General features: G+C 42.3%; 2 protein-coding genes across 8 annotated transcripts in view; one reads left to right on the top strand and one right to left on the bottom strand.

Annotated features, from left to right (window-relative positions):
* LOC138745850 (ATP-dependent DNA helicase DDX11-like) overlaps positions 1-20,445 on the top strand; it is a 190,721-nt gene that overhangs the window by 103,616 nt on the left and 66,660 nt on the right. The gene's annotated exons all lie outside the window — the stretch shown is intronic.
* The window catches only part of LOC138745854 (aldo-keto reductase family 1 member C1-like), a 52,190-nt gene that overhangs the window by 26,429 nt on the left and 5,316 nt on the right, over positions 1-20,445 (bottom strand). For 5 of the 6 annotated variants that reach the window (XR_011346553.1, XM_069903265.1, XM_069903264.1 and 2 more), the window contains 4 exons: positions 13,373-13,540; positions 9,179-9,295; positions 5,753-5,833; positions 2,224-2,346 (listed from right to left, as the gene is read on the bottom strand). Coding sequence is in view for 5 of the 6 variants with exons in the window: in XM_069903265.1 (XP_069759366.1) it covers positions 2,224-2,346; positions 5,753-5,833; positions 9,179-9,295; positions 13,373-13,540 (489 nt within the window). In the remaining variant the exon portion in view is untranslated. The remainder of the gene's footprint in view (positions 1-2,223; positions 2,347-5,752; positions 5,834-9,178; positions 9,296-13,372; positions 13,541-20,445) is intronic. The other variant, XM_069903267.1, reaches the window with a different exon arrangement.

Genomic DNA, 20,445 nt, shown 5'->3' with positions numbered 1-20,445 from the left:
ACGGGGAGAGAGACGGGGAGAGAGACGGGGAGAGAGACGGGGAGAGAGACGGGGAGAGAGACGGGGAGAGAGACGGGGAGAGAGACGGGGAGAGAGACGGGGAGAGAGACGGGGAGAGAGACGGGGAGAGAGACGGGGAGAGAGACGGGGAGAGAGACGGGGAGAGAGACGGGGAGAGAGACGGGGAGAGAGACGGGGAGAGAGACGGGGAGAGAGACGGGGAGAGAGACGGGGAGAGAGACGGGGAGAGAGACGGGGAGAGAGACGGGGAGAGAGACGGGGAGAGAGACGGGGAGAGAGACGGGGAGAGAGACGGGGAGAGAGACGGGGAGAGAGACGGGGAGAGAGACGGGGAGAGAGACGGGGAGAGAGACGGGGAGAGAGACGGGGAGAGAGACGGGGAGAGAGACGGGGAGAGAGACGGGGAGAGAGACGGGGAGAGAGACGGGGAGAGAGACGGGGAGAGAGACGGGGAGAGAGACGGGGAGAGAGACGGGGAGAGAGACGGGGAGAGAGACGGGGAGAGAGACGGGGAGAGAGACGGGGAGAGAGACGGGGAGAGAGACGGGGAGAGAGTACAGAGAGCGATACAGAGAGCGATACAGAGAGCGATACAGAGAGCGATACAGAGAGCGATACAGAGAGCGATACAGAGAGCGATACAGAGAGCGATACAGAGAGCGATACAGAGAGCGATACAGAGAGCGATACAGAGAGCGATACAGAGAGCGATACAGAGAGCGATACAGAGAGCGATACAGAGAGCGATACAGAGAGCGATACAGAGAGCGATACAGAGAGTGATACAGAGAGAGATACAGAGAGAGATACAGAGAGAGATACAGAGAGAGATACAGAGAGAGATACAGAGAGAGATACAGAGAGAGATAGATACAGAGAGAGATAGATACAGAGAGAGAGAGATACAGAGAGAGAGAGATACAGAGAGAGAGAGATACAGAGAGAGAGAGATACAGAGAGAGAGAGATACAGAGAGATACAGAGAGAGAGAGATACAGAGAGAGAGAGATACAGAGAGAGAGAGATACAGAGAGAGATACAGAGAGAGATACAGAGAGAGATACAGAGAGAGATACAGAGAGAGATACAGAGAGATACAGAGAGAGATACAGAGAGAGATACAGAGAGAGATACAGAGAGAGATACAGAGAGAGATACAGAGAGAGATACAGAGAGAGATACAGAGAGAGATACAGAGAGAGATACAGAGAGAGATACAGAGAGAGATACAGAGAGAGATACAGAGAGAGATACAGAGAGAGATACAGAGAGAGATACAGAGAGAGATACAGAGAGAGATACAGAGAGAGATACAGAGAGAGATACAGAGAGAGATACAGAGAGAGATACAGAGAGAGATACAGAGAGAGAGAGAGACGCACACACAGAAAAAGAAATGTATTTAAAGATTTTTGTGGTCACACACAGCATAATAGGGTCTTAAGTGGATTAAAAGTGATGAGGAAAAGTCAGGTTGGCAGAGTAGATTTAACGATCAAATTATTAAAGTGGATGGTACTTCACCATAGTGGGGTGAAGTACATCATGCTGTACTGTTTTATGTTTGAAATCAGCCATGACTGAAGAATAGCAGAGTGGGATCAATGGGCCAGATGGCAAACTCCTGCTCACGTCACATCAATTACTGGGAAAAGTAGATCCTTTGAAAAGCTGAATCAATGTACCTCCCAGACAACAGTACTGATGATTCAGAACTCGAAACCCCAGTAGGTACATGTATACAAGGACTTCTGCTGATGACCATCATTCATTGTATCAGATCATGTTTTTCTGTGATCCTCCATGAGTGATCAGTCTGCATTGCTTGTTCTCTGTCCCATCTACAACTTGGGAACAGATGCACAAGGTGGCAAACTTGAGATTCTATAGGATTTTCCATCAAATCAAGTATCTCAGGAAGAATTTCTTTCTTCCTGAGTCAGGGCCGATTTCTTTCTTCCTGAGTCAGGGCCGATTTCTTTCTTCCTGAGTCAGGGCCGATTTCTTTCTTCCTGAGTCAGGGCCGATTTCTTTCTTCCTGAGTCAGGGCCGATTTCTTTCTTCCTGAGTCAGGGCCGATTTCTTTCTTCCTGAGTCAGGGCCGATTTCTTCCCGAGTGGGCAAATGCCCTCATCATAAGCCAACAATATCTATTTAGTCCGATGTCCAATTCTATGATGGGCATAGTTACTTGAGACCTACCTGGTTACACACTGGCTTGTATTTCAGGTTGGGCATCTTTAGAACCATCTCCAGCTGGGCACGGTTGAAATTGGACACTCCGATAGACCGCACTAACCCTGCCTCTTTGCAGCTTTCCATGACCTACATTAGATAAGAAAGAAACTTAATTTCACCTCAAAAATTACAAAAACTACAGATGCTGGAATATCGAGAGCTTCAATAGGTCAGGCAGCATCCATAGAGAGAGAGATGATCAGTCAATATTTCAGGAGGGGAGGGTCCAAGAGGTGGGAGAGCTGAAGGGTCCATTGGGTAGAAGAGGATATACAATGAAAAAGCAAGTACAAAAGCAAGACCATAAGATCACAAGACATAGGAGCAGAATTAGGCTATTCAACACCATGCTCCTGCTTTCTGCTCAAACTATGAGTAGAAGTGGAGATGGAAACAGTGGAACCAGATGGGGGTTCAACCAAATATTGGAAAAATGGATGTTCATGCCATCAGTTTTAAGGGTGTCTAGGAGGAATCTGATGTATTGCTCCCCATGTTCACCTCATTTGCTTCCCTCACCCATGAGTGGCAGAGAATGCTCGAAAGGCAGGACCCATCCAAGCTGCATATCATCCGAAGTTAGAAATCTATTCCTATTCCTCCATAATCACCAAGAATTCCCTTCCCAACACTACATGTAGTGACTTCCCTTGAAGGACAGCAGTGGTTCAACAAGGCAGTCCACCACGACCTTATCAAGGACAGCTATAGATGAATCAGTTAAGGATGGTGACGTCCAAAGAGTCAGAGTCATTGTCACACAGCGTGGAGACAAGTCCTTCGGCCCAACCTACCCATGCTGACCAAAATGTCCTATTCACACTAATCCTATCTGCCTGAGTTTGGCCCATTTCATTCTAAACCATCATATCCATGTATCCATCCATTTTTTTCTTAAACATTGCAATAGTACCTGCCTTAATCACCTCACCATCAACCCATTCCATATACTCACCATCCACTATGTACAAAGGTAACCCCTCAGGTTTCTGTTCAATCCACGTCTTCTGATTACTGATTCCCCAACTGTGGGCAAAATACTCTGTTCACCTGATCTATTCCTCTCAGATACTTTTTTTTTCACACCTCACTGAGATCACCACTCATTATTCTTTTCCAAACTCAGGGAAATTGAAACCAAATGTTTAGCACAGGGGTGGGTAAACATTCTTTTTTAAAAACAACTCGCATTCCACCTTAAGTAATCCCTATGCCACAAGTGTTCTGTGATTGGTAAGTGATTGCTTAAGGTGGTATGCAAGTGGGAAGGGAAGGTTGAGAATTACTGCTCTAGACTCATTTGTTACTGAAATATTTTGCTTAGAAAAATTTTCATTGCCCATTTCCTTTGGAGTTATGAAACTGTGCACATAACGAGTCACTTAGGTACAATTAAAACAGTGGTTTTCAAACTCTCTTTCCACTCACATACCAACTTAAGCAATCGCTTACTAGGTGAAAAGAAATATCAAACGTTTAGGTGTGCATGGCCAATGGCAGTAATTTCATCTCAGGTTCCTGGTACAAGTAGCTCACCCTTTCCCATCTTATAAATTTGGCATGTCTGGATATGGTTGAGGTTTCTTTAACACCTTCTCATTACTTTAACAATAGTTCATGTGTGGAAGTTCAGCAGTCAGATGGATTTAAAGAAAGGAAGACTACTTCTAGCCTCTCATTTTAATTAGCTGCATCAATAACTATCAAGGAGTTTGATGGCTTGGTTTTTCTCTGCACAAATTGATCAAGGGAGCCTTGCCATGAACTTGGACATGTCTTTGAAAGTTTTACCCCGAAAAGCAACTTATCTAGATTTGACCTTCAATTTGCGCCACACAGAGAAAAGAGCAATATTTGGTTTGCTCTGCATTGACACCTCAGTATATACCTACAGTGAGTTGAGGGGTGCTGTCCCAATTCCAACATATTCCAGTATTTGATTACTTCACTGAACCTTAACTGCCTTGATGTCATGGTAGGAACTGAACCCTTGATCATTGTTTCCAACTACTGGCTGGCTTGTCAAACAATTTAACTTCTTTGATCCCATACTCCTGAAGTCTTTTGCAAGTTTTTTGCAGGCTGCTCGAGGAGATGGTCAAGGCATTTAAGAAAAATATTCATAGATACATGATAGGATAGATTTTGCAGTGATTTTCAAATGTTTTCTTTCCACTCACATACCACCTTAAATAATCCCATACTAATCACAGAGCACCTATGGCGTAGGGATTGCTTCAGGTAATATGTGGGTAGAAAGAAAATGTTTGAAAACCATTGTTTTAATTGTATCTAATTGACTCGATTTGTGTACAATTTCATAATTCCAAAGGAAATGGCCAATGAGAATTTTCCTCAAGCACAATATTTCAGTAACAATTTGATCTAGAGCACTGGTTCTCAACTATTTTTCCCCCACTCACACATATAACCATAACAGCACGGAAACAGGACAATTTGGCCCTTCTAGTCCGCACTAATCCAAGTACCCTCCTCTAATCCCACTTACTAGCACTCTGCCCATATCCCTCCATACCCCTCCCATCCATATACTTATCCAACTTCACCTTAAGTAATCCCTGACAGAGCACTGATGGCACAGGGAATACTTGAGGTGGTATGTGAGTGGAAAGAAAACGTTTGAAAACCACTGGTTTAGCATGATGTGGGCCAAATGCAGGCAGGTGGGTCTAAAAAGGGTGGGACATTTTTGAACTTTATTCAACTCTGTCGATGTTGTCCTGGTCCATTTTTTTCACTCGAAAGGTGAAGGTACAGGTGACGTACAGGAGAGACTGCAGATGTTGGAATCTGGAACAACATACAAGCTGCTCCAGCAACTCAGTGGATAGAGTGGGATAAAAAGAACAGATGACACCTCAGGCCAGAACCTTTTATCAGGTCTGCAAGTTCAAAAGGGAGATGGAGGGAAGTCCCTCAATGTAAATAAACACCAGTTTACAGCACCTCCAGCCTATAGAACAGTTTTTTCAGCTCAATGTGCACCAGTGAGCCAGATTCGAATCCAGCATCTGTCCATAAGGAGTTTGTACAATTTCCCTGTGACCTGCATGGATTTTCTCCAGGTGTCTGGTTTCCTCCCACCCTCCAAAACAAATGGGTTTGGTAGGTTAATTGGGTGAAATTGCATGGCATAGATTTCATGAAGGGCCTTCTACCCTGCTGTATCACTAAAAGTAAAAAGCTATCAGGCTTTTGACCATTCCCAGACTTCCCCAACCAGAGCACTATTCCAGGACAACCAAATGTGAATATTTATCATCTTTTGCTTCATGGCTATTCAATGTATACTTGTTGTTTCAATATTTTGCATATTTGTGCAGTTGTAGCAAGCTAACATTTTGGTGCCTCTGTGTGTCATATTTCGTTGTCTGACAATAAATTCACATCCTGAACTCAACAATTTTCAGCATTTTAGTTCTAATTTCACTTGACTGATTTTATGTTAACGTGAACAAAACCAAGTACTCACCTTCCAAGTTTCACGGAAATCCACATCATCCATAAGAATCTTCCCACTTGCGTCACTGGGAAACAACTCATTTTCACTTGGCTGTAACAAAGACATTTTGTATTTTTACCAGTTCCCTTTTGACTCCCATAGATGATGCACAATGTAGATACAAAGACTCCCTTTCTTATTTTCTGTTAATAATGATGCCACTGACATGACCACTACTGAGAAGGTGTGGATCGCTCCTATCCACAATTGTTAGCTAGATCAGGCACAAGTTAAGTTTGATGAATTTGGTCATTCAGTCATATAGAATGAATTAATGCCATGCAAAACTGTTTTAGAAGGTGGGAGTCAGAAGTCTTTGATTCACACAGCTATGGCAAGGTGGTTGAATATTGGAATGACAGGCCATACCAGGTCCACAGGAATAGAGCTCAATTAAAATGGGAATTGGCATTTGTCAAGGCACTTTATTTATGTTCCAAGCTAATTTTTTATTTCCATACCTTGCTGCCAAAATCGTGTTGATTATTTACATTGTGTTATTGTGCTGGTTTAGCCATGGAAGTCTAACATGGGTAGGACCTACATAGTGAATGGTAGGAATCTGGGAAATGTTGGTAGAGCAGAGGGATCTAGGAATTAAAGGGGGCATCATAGGGAGCAAGGGTAGTGAAAACTGACTTTAAGCAGATTGGCCTTCATCAGTCAAAGTATGGAGTAAAAAAAGTTAGGAGGTCATGTTGCAGTTGTACAAGACATTGTCAAGGCCCCATTTGGAGTACAGTGTTTAGTTTTGGTCACCCTAATACAACGTTCCTGCAGTGTTCAGCTGGCCAGTCAACTGCTGTCAGCTCCGCATGGGTTTGGAAAGGTTTGCTGAAGGAGCCGATCCCGTGACCTCAGGGTCTGCGCTCGAGATGGCGACACCTATGAATCAGCAGCAGGTTACACGGGCCTGCAGTTTCTGGGGAAGGCGGAGGAACGAAGAAGGGCACCACAGGTCAGGAAGAACACCCCCCCCCCCTCCCCACCATCCATCTGAGAAGAAGAAGCAGAAGAGATGACCCACAGGACTGCGACCACAGAGGTGAACCAGTGAGAAGTCTCTGCAGCTGTACAAGCAGCAGGCTGTGAGCGTATCAAGGCAAGGAACCCACAGAAGCTGCAGGCTGCTGTCGGGAGACTCGTGTTGGCTGCGGACTGCTGGAGAAAGACTCAAACTGGCCAGAGGAGTACCCGGTGAAGGGGTCCTGAGGGCACAAAAGGGTCCCTGAATGTGTCAGAGGTTCAGATCTGGAGCTCAGGTTGCCAATGGTTTGGACTGGACTCTGTGTGGCTGCGGAGCCTGCAGAAGGGCTGGAGGCAAATCTACGGACACTCATTACTCTAGGGGATGGTTTGGGGGAGGGGGTGAAACTCTCTTTTGCTTCTCTTTCTCTGACTGAAATTCTGACTGAAAGAAATTTAAGAGGTGCTTGGGCAATTTCTGCCGGTGGTGAATCTGTCTGCCTTGCAGCAGGCAAAAGGAATTTCATGTAAAAGGAAACTGTTTTATTACTATGACAATAAATTGAATCTTGAAGATGTTGCCAAGATGGAGAGGGCCCAGAAAAGATTTATGAGGATGTTGTCAGGACTCAGGAACCAGAGCTTTAGGGAGAGGTTGAACAAGCTCAGGCTTTAATCCTCGGAGTGCTGGAGGATGAGGGGTGATCTCCGAGGTGTACAAAACCATGAAAGAAATAGATTAGGTGAATGCAAGGTCTTTTGCTCAGAGTTTGGGGGGGGGGGGGGAGAGGGGGGAGAAATATCAGTTAACAGAGAATAGAGGTTTTAGATGCAGGAGGAGGGAAAGAGATTCAGCTGGAACCTGAGGGGTAAACCACCCTCCCCCCCCCCCCCACCTCACATAGGAGGTGAGTGCATGGAACAGGTTGCCAGAGGAGGTGGTTGAGGTAGATAATATAGCAACATTTAAGACCAGGATTGGTTTAGAGGGATATGGACCAAATGCAGGTGGCACCAATGTGGATGGGACATTTTGGTCAATGTGGACAAGTTGGCCAAAGGACCTGTTTCCACACTGTAAGATCCTATTCTCCCACTCCTCATTTAAAATAGCCTTGTTACATTTTCTACTCAAACTGTTCTCAGGTTAGAGAATTTAAAAAGTATTGCAGAGGATCCACTACATCTATGATAACCTCTTTTACATCCTGTTAGGTACCAGGAATTTAAATACTCTTCATTTCTTTCCATACTTTCTGTTCAAAGTGCATTATTTTGGTTCCCCTTTATATTGGCACCTCCTGTGGTTCCTTCTGCCGTGACAGCAGGTAGAAATGACTGGGTAATTGGAAATTTTTTTTAAAGTGCAAATGTTGTAAACTGAAACAAAGACAAGAGCCAGAAGTAGACAGTGGGACAGGCAACCTTTGTGAAAAGAAAGCACTGAGTTAACATTTCCATAGATGCTGCATGACCTGCTGAGTGATTTCATAATTTGAGTCATGCCTTTACAAATTTATCAGAACAATTTACCTTTTTGGTGCTCTAATCTCTTTACATTGGACCTCACAGAAGTAGGCTGGGTACCAAAAAACGAGACAAAATACAGCAAGGAGTTTGAAAATCTAGTAGCATGGTGCCAAGATAACCTCTTTCCACCTTAAAAAGGTGAAAAAAAAGATCATTATCTTTAGGAGAGGGAGCAGAGTCCACATTCGCTGACCACATCAATGCCGCTGAAGTGGAAAGAGTAGAGATCATCAAGTTCTTAGGAATAAATATCTCCAGTGACCATCCCTGGGACAAGCACATTGAAATGACAGTCAAGTAAGCACACCAACACAGCTACTTGTAAGACTAAGGAAGTTCGGCATGTCCCCGTGGCCCTTAACAACTTCTACAAGTGCACCATTTCAGCATTCTTGCTGAATGCATCATAGTGGAATGCAGGAGCTCAAGATTGGAAGAAGCTACAGAAGGGGGTGAACTTAGCTCAAAACATAATGCCGACTTCCCTCCCCTACATGATCTACATCTTCTGATGCCTAGAAGAGGCAGCCAACATACAGAGAACAAATCATACACCGGACACAATCTTTCCTTTCTCTTCCCATCAGGGAGAAGGTTTAAGAGTGTGAAACCAAGCATCAACAGGCTTAAAGACAGTTTCTTCCCGCAATCACTGGGCTGCCGAATGAACTCCATAACAGTGCTCTCACACTGCCCTTGCCTAGTGCTGATTGAGCTTCCCTTTCATTGTAATCTTATACTCTAATTGTGCTCCTTACACGTCTATGCATGATACTATGTTTGCAAAAGAACCACTCTCAATGTACTATTTTGTGACAAAGAAACAAACATGTACAACTTGTTTAATCACCAAGTATTTAGGAGCTCAATCTTTCAGGTAGGTCTCATCTTTTGGCTTACCTTCAAACCCATTGGCCAGTGTACAAGATACAAATCAATATAGTCCAACTGTACGTCCTTCAGAGTCTTCTCCAGGGCTTTTTGAACCAAGGTAGGAGAAAGATACGTCATCCAAACCTAGGAGTAAAACACAAAGGTTGCTATAATCAATAAAAAAAACTACTCAAGTCTTCCAATTTCATTCAGAAAATCACAACTATGTCTAAAGAGACTCATGATCTTCTTGGCACATTCATACATTATTATGACTCTGGTTTCTTTCAGTAATTTTCAATTATGGACTACCAACAGCTCACAGTCTCTTTGCTCAGTGGCATCTTGGAATCTCAAGTAGAGTTCTGATGTGCGTGTTTTGGGAGGAGTGTTCCACTTCCCACACAGATGAAATGCTCTCTGTCCAGCCATACACAAGCCAGTTAAAGTTCTCCCAGGATTCACAATTCTAAAACATGCAAGGCCTCGGGTTCACTTGTGTCACACACAAGCTTGCAAATGAACAGAGAAATCCAATGCAGATGTCCTCTCAAAATAATGAGATTGCAGATGAGGGCAAGGCAGAATATCCACCTATTAACAGTGCAAAAGAAACTGTACACAAGATACACATAAACAGATAATGAATGTAAATAAACCCTCTTTTGATTGCAAAACAGAGAATTTAAAAAAATCAATAAAGTTCACATACGAGTCCTTAAATGAGCCCCTGATTGAGTTTGTTGTTGAGGAGTCTGATGGTGGAGGGGTAGCAGTGGTTCCTGAACCTGGTTGTGTGTGCCTTGTGACACTGATACCTCTTTTCTGAGGACAGCAGTGAGAACAGAGCACGTGCTGGGTGGTGTGGATCCTTAATGATTGCTGAAAGCACTATTCCCTGTAGATGTTCTTGATAGTGCGGAGGACTTTACCTGGGATTTGTCCACTACCTTTTGGAGGGCTTAATGCTCAGGGGAATGTCCCCATACCAGACTGTGATGTAGCCAGTCACGACACTTTCATTAAACACCTGTAGAAATTTGCCAGTGTTTCTGGTGTCATACCAAGCCCCTGAAAACTCCTGAGGAAATAGAGGTGCTGACATGTTTTCTTTATGGTGGCATTAGTGTGTTTGGTCCAGGAAAAATCCTCCAACATGGTGACTCCCAAGACCTTAAATTTGCTCACCTTTTCCACCTCTGATCGCCTAATGATCACCGGCCTTCCCTTCGTGAATTGATTTTGGTGACATTGAGTGCAAGGTTGTTGTTGGTGCACCATTCAGCCAAGTTTTCAATCTCCCTCCTGCATGGTGACTTGTCACCTTCCTTTATACAACCAACTACCAAAGTATTGTCAGCAAATTTGTAGATGGTGTTATTGTTGTACCGAGCCACACAGTCATAGGTGTGTGGCCACAGGAGAGGTACCAGAGGATTGCAGAATGGCAAATGTTGTCTTTAAAAAAGGTAATAGGTAAAATCCTGGGAATTATAGACCAGTGAGTTCAAGGTTAGAGGTGGGCAAACTATTGGAGACGATTTACAAGTATTTTGACATATATGGTCTTCTCAGGGATAGTCAGTAAGGCTTTGAGAGGGGTAGGTCATACCTCACGAGCCTAATTAAGTTTTTGAGGAAGTAACAAAATAAATCGAAGGTAGGGTGATAAATGTAAAGCACTTTAATAAAGCATTTTACAAGATCTCTCCCATGGTAGGCTCATTCAGAAAGTCATGATGTATGGGATCCATAGAATCTTGGCAGTGTGGATTCAGAATTAGTTAACCCACAGAAAGCAGAGGGCAATAATAGATGCTGCCTGGAGGTCAGTGACTAGTGGAGTTCTGCAGGGATCTGTTCTGGGACCCATGCTCTTTGAGATTATTTTTATAAATAATCTGGACAAAGAAATAGGTTTGGAGATGGCATGAAAGTTCCGAATAGGGTAGAAGGTTGATGTAGGTTACAAAAGGATATGGGCAGGATGCAGAGTCAGGTGGAAAAGTGGCAGGTGGAGTTTAATTGATGGAGCAAGTGTGAAGTGATGCATTTTGGAAGGTTGAACCTGAAGGTAGAGCACATGGTTAATGGCAGGATTCTTAAAAGTGTGGAAGAACAAAGGGGCCTCATCTAAATCCACAGCTCTCTCAAGGTTGCTGTGCATAGTGATAGGGCAGTTTAAAAAGGCTAATAGTATGCTGGCCTTCATTAGTCAAAGGATTGGTTCAAGAGTTGTGAGGTAATGTTGCAGCTCTGGTTTGACCACTCTTGTAATATTGTGTTCAGTTCTGGTCGCCTCATTCCAGGAAGGATGTGGAAGCTATGGAGAGAGTGCAGAGGAGATATACTGGGATGTTTGGTTTGGAGAATGTCTTATGAGGCAAGGTTAACAAAACTAGGGTGTTTCTCTTTGGAGTGAAGAAGGATGAGAGGTGACTTAGAGGTCTACAAGATTACGAGAGGCATAGATAGGATGGACTGCAAGCATCTTTTTCCCAGGGCGAGAGTAGAAAACACCAGAAAATATCTGTACAAAGTGAGGGGAGGAAAAACATCAGAGGCCAGTTTTTCTTAAAATAAGGGTTATTGGTTTCAGGTAAGGATGGTTTACTTTGTTGAGTAGGTTTCTAGTGATAGGCACAACATCATGGGCTGAAGGGTCTGTCTGTGCTGTTATGTTTTATGCATCACATACAAGGAGCTTCAAGAATTAAAGGCCCGGTGAACCTACCAGTGGAGGGGAAGGAGGAGGAGTGAGAGATCAAAGGACTTACCGTTGTTTGAAGGACTAAAATTAGACTTTTGTGTTTTGTATATTCAATTTTACTTTTGTGTGTTATGGTGCAGTATACTGAACTCAAGAATTATTATATCTCCCTGTGTACAAATTACGCTAGACACCAGAGGCAGGCAGATTGCTGAGATTGCGCAGTGATCCCTCATCATGGGAAGTCTGGGGTTCCCCTAACGGCAGTTCCTCTCTCCCCGGAGATTATGGATATCTTGCGCTATAATCCGGGGGAAGTGGAAGTAGTGGTAGTGGAGTTCTTAGAGATGCCTTTCGGGGGTGGTTCCTTAGACCGAAACCTAAGGATTCAACTAGGTTAGGGCCCAGTCTGTGACTTTTTTTTTGAGGCGGAAAGGGAGAATGCCACCTGCTTCTGCAATTTGAATCGCAGTGCCCCATTCCAAGTGGGAAACTTGCTTTGCCAATATAACATCACTGCCATGAAATATACCCTTCCACAGCCTGTAAACGGAACCGATTGGGTATGTGGTGACCGAGCTTCCTGACATGGCTACCTGGAGAGGGGACTCCTGGGGGTTCTCCCTGCCACCAGAGCAGAAGGGGTGGAGTGGGTGTTGTTACTTGGCATATTTGGCTTCCGATGTTCGTATTTTACACCGACTGGGTGCCTGCATCCTTTCCCCCGCACCAGCGCTGTAAGCGTAAGGTGACCGAGGGCATTAGGGTACTTTGGACTCTTTTTCCTGTTTACGGGACTGCGAGAGCTGGTACAGAGATACAGAAGTTAGCCGTGGCCCTAGAGGAACTGGCGAATAACACAGACTTGGCGATAGAGGAGATTCAGACCCAGGTTCAGGCCATTAGTACGGAGATGATTGCTATCCGACTGACAGCCCTCCAGAATTGCATGGTCCTAGATTTTATATTGGCAGAGAAGGGAGGCACCTGTGCCTTGATCAGAAGGGAGTGCTGCACATAGTGGAATGTGATTAGATTAGCACTTGAGAACAGTTAGCCTACAGTTAGTGGACCCCTTGTGCATCAGAATCTTCAAGGACAATAAATTCTGGTTTAAACTGGCAAAACGACCAAGAGTAATCTACAGTCACTACTGCACTTGCTTAATGAGAATATAAATATTAACCTGGATGCCCCCCAATGACAAGGCTGCCTGATTAACATAACATGCGATGCATGAACAAGGAGGAACCCTGTAGAATCGGGGAGGATGGGAAGAGAAATGGGAAGGCTGTGAAATATTAAGGTCCTGGTTGGAAGGAGCTGTAAGGGGAGATGTCTTTGCTAAACGCAGAATTGTACAAAAGAGTGATGATTTCAAATCTCCAGTATGTCTTGGGACTAAGAGACACCCATCTCTGCAGACCCGAAATAAAACAGAACTTGTTCTCCAAGACTTTGTCTCCTGAGTAGTGACTGTGAACACGTAGTATTTCACAAGATGTTCATACCTTGCTGGTGTAGAACACATCTTCTCGTTTCACTGTTCTATCAGCTATTTTTGCCCGAATAGCTTCACCAACTTCATCTTCGTTGCCATACATTAGAGCTCCATCAAAATGCCGGTACCCCATTTCAATGGCAATTTTCACGGCCTCTACTGTCTCTCCTTTAACAGGCTGTCAAAAGAGAGAGAAAGTAATAATTAAAAGAAGATAAATAAATATTCACAGTTGCAGTGAGTAAAAAGAAATGATGCTATGTAGTGTAGACAGATCGTTGGTCTTGGGATTAGGGTAGAAGGGGAGTTTCAAGAGCCCAATAGCAAACAGCAGTTGGGGTTGGGGGGTGAACTGTCTTGATCTTGGAGGAGTTGGACATTTGACTTTTGTACCTTCTGCCTGAAGGGAGCAGCAAAAAGAGATTGTGACCAGAGTGATGGGGGAGGGGGGGGGGGTCCCTTTACGGAGCTGGCTGTTCACTTAGGGCCGAGTGTCAGCATTTTTCTCAAAATGTGCCTGCATATTCATCTGCCCACAATCTTCTAAGTTCTCACCCAATACACTGTTACCTACCGTCAGCTTGGAGTGATCTGCAACTGGTTGGAGAGAGATTTCCACTGATTACTATCATGGAAAGAGTGAAGACCATCACTCAAACTGCCGGCAACATCTCCCATTGCCTCAGAAAAGCAGCTAAAGTACTAAAGAACTCATCCCACTTTAGCCATACTCTCCTAACCCACCCCATCCTATTAGAGGATGAATTTTCACAACTGTGAGATAGTACTTCAGCAGGATTCAACCACAGATTCCTTCCCTCTGTTAGTGGACTCCTGAAAACAGCTCAAACTGGTCAAATAACATTTCCCTTGCTCGTTTCTAACTGGTCTCTCTCTGTAACTCAGCACTCTGTACAATGCATAGGTTGGTTAACTGAATTATTTGCAAAACATCTTTACAGTAAATGACAATAAACAAGCCTGAAAAACACCTTTCTCTTTTTGCTAAAAAAATAAGCCTCCTTCCTATTTTCAACATCAATAACTAGGTGGATAAAATTTGAGGCAAATTGGATTTACTTAAGAAGACTTTGGAACACTAAATGGCTAATTGATAATGTGAACATGTGGCACAGGTCACACCAGACCAAATTTTGAGAGGACACTTGCACATGGATCATTAAAGTCAGAAATTATAAAGATCTCAAAGTTGATCATAATGGCAATTGAAATGTTTATCATCCCATGGACCAAAATGCAAAAAGAGCTTTATTTTGCACACCATCCAGGCAAATCAGCAGGTGGTGCAAGAATTAAAAAAAAACAAAGTGCAAATGCATGGGAAATAAAGGAGATGCAGGTAAGGGCCACGTTGATAGCAGTAGAGGAGAAGGAAGACATCTCGGGTGATCTGGAATAGAAGACCTCATCCTTGGAACAAATGTGACAGAGACAGGAATTTAGAGAAAGGAATAGAATCCTTTCAGGGGACACAGTGTGAAGAGGAGTAGTTGAGATAACTGTGGGAGTTGGTAGTTTGTAGAAAATCTCTATAGAGAGTTTGCCTCCTGAGATGGAGACAGAGAGATTAAGAAAGGGAAGAGTGCTGCCAGAGATGGATCATGTGAATTTGAGGATGAAGTGAAAGTTAGCAGTAAGGTGGATAAAGTTAACAAGGTCATCATGGGTGCAGCAGGCAGCATCAAGTTAGTCATCAATGAAGCAGGAGAGAGTTCAGGAGCCTTGCCTATGTTGGCTTTCAGCTGTAGCCAACAAAAAGACAGGAATAGCTGGGGCCCATGCGTCTGGCTACCCATGACTACAACTTTGACTTGGAGAAAGTGAGATGAGTCAAAAGAGAAGTTATTGAGGGAGAAAATAAGTTTTGCCAGAGGGAGGAGAGTGGTGGTGGTGGTGGTGAAGGGGGACTGGTTAGGTCTGCTGTTGAGAAAGAAACAAAGGGCTTTGAGTTCTTTGGTACAGGAGTGCTTTGAGATTGAATGTAAAAGGTTGCACTGAACCAATTTTTCTTGGTTCAGCGTGAATGCCCTGCTCTGGTTGGACTGCACAAAGCACAACACCTCACACTTATCAAATTTAAATTCCATTTGCCACACATTGACAGCAGTGGAGATCTCCAAGTCTTATCACTAACCAAAGCACTAAATTCATCAATGATATAACATCACGTGCCAAAAGGCATTTGTGTAGAGTTAGATTTGTGAAAATCACCCTTTTTTTAAATTTTTAAAAATTTTTCACACTGTGAACCATATCAACCAAAATATGTATAAATGTTTCTCATTAAATATGGCATTTTCTGCCTTTCCCTCCCCCCTTCCCTCCCTCCCCCCTTCCCTCCCTCCCCCCTTCCCTCCCTCCCCCCTTCCCTCCCTCCCCCCTTCCCTCCCTCCCCCCTTCCCTCCCTCCCCCCTTCCCTCCCTCCCCCCTTCCCTCCCTCCCCCCTTCCCTCCCTCCCCCCTTCCCTCCCTCCCCCCTTCCCTCCCTCCCCCCTTCCCTCCCTCCCCCCTTCCCTCCCTCCCCCCTTCCCTCCCTCCCCCCTTCCCTCCCTCCCCCCTTCCCTCCCTCCCCCCTTCTCACCCCCCTCCAAAACCAATAAATATTCAACATATACAATGCAATAAAACCATAAAACAATGTCTTCAGACAAAGGAAAATAAACAAGAAAAATGCATCATCTACTTTTACACACTGCATCAAGTCGTTTTTGTCTTCTTATCATTTTAGGGGATGGTAAGCTCTCTCTGTATGTTCCATGTATGATTCCCAAATTTGTTCAAACAATGTGACTTTATTTTTTAAATTATGTTATTTTTTTCCATTGGAATACATTTATTCATTTCCATGTACCATTGCTGTATTCTCAGGCTCTCTTCCATTTTCCAAGTTGACATTATACATTTTTTTGCTACTGCAAAGGCTATCATAATGAATCTTTTTTGCGCTTTATCCAATCTGAGGCCTAATTCTTTACTTCTTATGTTACGTAAAAGAAAGATCTCTGGATTTTTTGGTATGTTATTTTTTGTGATTTTATTTAATATCTGATTTAGTTCTTCCCAAAACGTATTCACTTTCGTACATGTCCAAATTGCATGTATTGTTGTTCCCATTTCCTTCTTACAGCGAAAACATCTATCTGATAATGTTGGAACCCATTCTTTTAACTTTTGAGGTGTGATATATAACCTGTGTAACCAATTATACTGTATCATGCGTAACCTTGTGTTTATTGTATCTTTCATAGTTCTAGAACATAACTTTTCCCATGCTTCATTTCTTATCTTGAAATTTAAATCCTTTTCCCACTTTTGTTTAGGTTTATAGCTTATTTAATCATTTTCCTTAATTTGCAGCTTAATGTACATGTTCATTATAAATCTTTTGATTATCATTGTGTCTGTAATCATGTATTCAAAGCTGATTCCTTCTGGTAATCCCAATCTGTTTCCCAATTTATCCTTTAAATAAGCTTTCAATTGATGATATGCAAACATTGTACCAAGAATTATACCATTTTTGTACTTCAACTGTTAAAATGTTAATAAAAAACAATTTTCTATTCTTCTGATTCCTTTTCTCTCCAATTCTCTAAAGGAAAGGTTGTCTATTGTAAAAGGGATTAGTGGATTTTGCATCAATAATAATTTTGGTATTTAGTAATTCATTTTTTCCTTTCTAAGTGGATCTTCTTCGATATATTAAGTAAATGATGCAATACTGGTGAGGTTTTATATTGCACTAACTTTTCATCCCACTTATAAAGTATATGTTCCAGTACCTTCTTCCCTATTTTATCTAATTCTATCTTAGTCCAGTCTGGTAAAAATCTGAATAATACCTTAATTGTGCAGCTCTATAATAATTTCTAAAGTTTGGTAACTGCAAACCACCTTGGTTATACCTCTATGTTAATTTATCCAACGCTACCCTCGGTTTCTCCCCTTTCCACAAGAATTTCCTTATTATTCGCTTTAATTCATTAAAGAATTTCTATTAAGGGAATTGGTAACGTTTAAAATAAGTATTGTATCCTTGGGAACACATTCATTTTAATGCAGTTAACCCTCCCTATCAATGTTAGCGATAATTCTTTCCAATGTTCTAAGTCTTCCTGCAATTTCTTTATTAGTGGCTGATAGTTTAGTTTGTACGTATCTAACCCGATACCTAGGTATCGGATTGCTTGTGCTTGCCATTTAAATGGTGATTCTTTAAAAAATTTATTTGTGTAGATCTTGTACCCGATATTTCTCCATATTCCTTCAATTTCTTATGTAATTCTTTTATTGATATCTCTGGTTCTGTTAGGTATACTATGATGTCATCTGCAAATAAGCTGATTTTATAATCCTTCTTTATTTTTATCCCTTTTATTTTATTTTCTATTCTTATCAGTTCTGCCAATGGTTCTATTGTGAAGGTGAACAATGAGGGGGATTAATGGACATCCCTGTCTAGTTGGCCGACTTAATTTAAATTGATTTGATAAATACCCATTTACTGCTACCTTCGCCAATGGTCCATTATAAAATGCTTTAATCAAATTTATATACTTTTCTGGTATATTGAACTTCTGTAATACTTTAAATAAGTAGTTCCACTCTACTCTGTCAAAGGCTTTTTCTGCATCTAAAGCAACAGCCACTGTTGGTTTCTTATTTCCTTGAACAGCATGAATTAGATTAGTAAGTTTACAGACATTATCCGCTGTTCGTCTTTTCTTAATGAATCCAGTTTGATCTTCTTTTACTATTTTTGGTACACAATCGGCCAATCTGTTTGCTAATAATTTCGCTATTATCTTATAATCTGAGATAAGTAGAGATATTGGCCTATATGATGCTGGTGTTAGTGGATCCTTCCCCATCTTTGGTATTACTGTAATTATTGCTGTCTTACATAAATCTGCAAAGTTTTGTTCTTCTTCTACCTGGTTCATTACTTCCAGGAGAGGAGAAATTAATAACTCTTTAAACATTTTATAAAATTCTATTGGAAATCCATCCTCTCCTGGTGTTTTATTGTTCAGCAGCTTTTTTAAAATATCCTGTACTTCCTCTATTTCTTATGGTTTTATTAGTTTGTTTTGTTCCTATTCTTGCAATTTCGGCAGTTCAACTTTAGCTAAAAACTCTTCTATTTTATCATCTTTCCCCTCGTTCTCAGTTTGGTATAATTGTTCATAAAATTTCTTAAAGTTTTCGCTAATCTCTGTTGGGTTATATGTAATTTGTTTGTCCTGTTTCTTTGATGCCAATACAGTTCTTTTAGCTTGTTCTGTTTTAAGTTGCCAGGCTAATATTTTATGTGTTTTTTCTCCTAGTTCGTAATACTTTTGCTTTGTTTTCATTATGTTCTTCTCCACCTTCTACATTTGTAATATTTCGTATTTCATTTTTTTGTCAGCCAATTCTCTTCTTTTCGTTATATCATCCCTTTTTACTAATTCCTTTTCTGTACTTACTATCTCTCTTTCCAACTGCTCGATTTCCCGATTGTAGTCCTTTTTCATCATAGTTACATAACTTATTATCTGTCCTCTAGTGAAGACTTTCATTGCATCCCATAATATAAATTTGTCTTTCACTGATCCTGTGTTTATTTCAAAATGTATTTTAATTTTGCATCCCATAAACTCTCTAAATTCCTGCCTTTTAAGTAGCATTGAGTTTAACCTCCATCTGTATGTTCTTGGTGGGATGTCCTCCAGTTCTATTGCTAATAATAGGTCTGAATGATCTGATAGTAGTCTAGCTTTATACTCAGTTTTCCCAACTCTCCCTTGAATATGGGCCGACACGGATTGCTCCATGTAGCCAACAAAAAGACAGGAATAGCTGGGGCCCATGCGGCTGGCTACCCATTGTCATGATAATGAATATGTATGAGATGTACCGGAAGTCACGTGGTATGAGAGAGAGATAAGAGCACAAGCAAGAGAACAAAGGGAAACTGGAAAATAAAAAGACACTCAGAAGTTTACCTGATAAAACTTGTGTTTAATGTTTTATTAACTTCACATTTCGGGACACAAATGTGACATTGGCGACGAGGATGAAAGAAGCTTGAAGAAAATTAAAGACTAAACAAGATTACAGAGGTTTACAGACAACTTCAAGGTGATAAGAATTTTCTCTGTGACTCAGTACTTTTGGGGCTGGAATATTTCCTCATGGCTGGTGCAGACGGTGACTTTCTAACACATAGTGGAATTGCTCATTTTGACCCAACGGGTAATGCAAGCACTGTAAGTGTGAAGTGGAAGGCATGGCTAGAAGAATTTGAATCCTACGCCGACAGTCGTGGCCTATTTCTACATACCGGTACAGTTGAACAAAAAGCGCAGAGAAGGGCGTTACTTCTTTTCACTGCAGGACCCTCAGTTCGGGAAACATTTAAGACACTTTTGAATACTGGAAGAAAGGATGAGTACCGGAAAGCGGTAGATGCATTAAATGCACACTATGTAGTGACACCAAATGCTACATTTCAACGCCATTTGTTTCAGAGAACGAGACAAGAAGATGGCCAGACAATTGCTCAGTACGTGACGAGACTACACCAGCTAGCTGTTGGATCCAATTACATGCCAGCTGATTTGGACAACCAATTATTGGATCAAGTCGTACAGCACTGCAGATCAGATAAACTCAGAAGACGTCTACTGGAAAGAGGGAGTGAGTTGGAACTCACCGATGCTTTAGCCATTGCTGCTGCATTAGAGGCTGTTGAAGGGCAATTTCATACCATGACCCTGAAAGACAACTCAAGCCAGCAAATTAAGAGGCTCTCACATCGCCATAACCAACCAAGATATACGTCGACACAGGACGTGGAATGTTATCGATGTGGAAACCGAGGTCACTTTGGAAAAGACCCATATTGCCCGGCCAAAGGCAAAGTTTGCAGAAAGTGTGGAGGTAAGGACCACTTTGCAAAGAAGTGCAAAAGCAAGTCCAATGCAGACCAGAAGAGGAAGAGTACAACTTCCAAAGGCAAAGCCTGGGGGAAAGGAAAGTATCCTGGAAAGAAAGATACCATTCGCCAGATAGACGGTGA

The sequence above is a fragment of the Narcine bancroftii genome, chromosome 11, assembly GCF_036971445.1.
Source record: "Narcine bancroftii isolate sNarBan1 chromosome 11, sNarBan1.hap1, whole genome shotgun sequence".
Taxonomy (NCBI): domain Eukaryota; kingdom Metazoa; phylum Chordata; class Chondrichthyes; order Torpediniformes; family Narcinidae; genus Narcine; species Narcine bancroftii.
The sequence above is the reverse complement of the archived record's forward strand: the minus strand, read 5'-3'. Positions and strand labels throughout refer to the sequence as shown.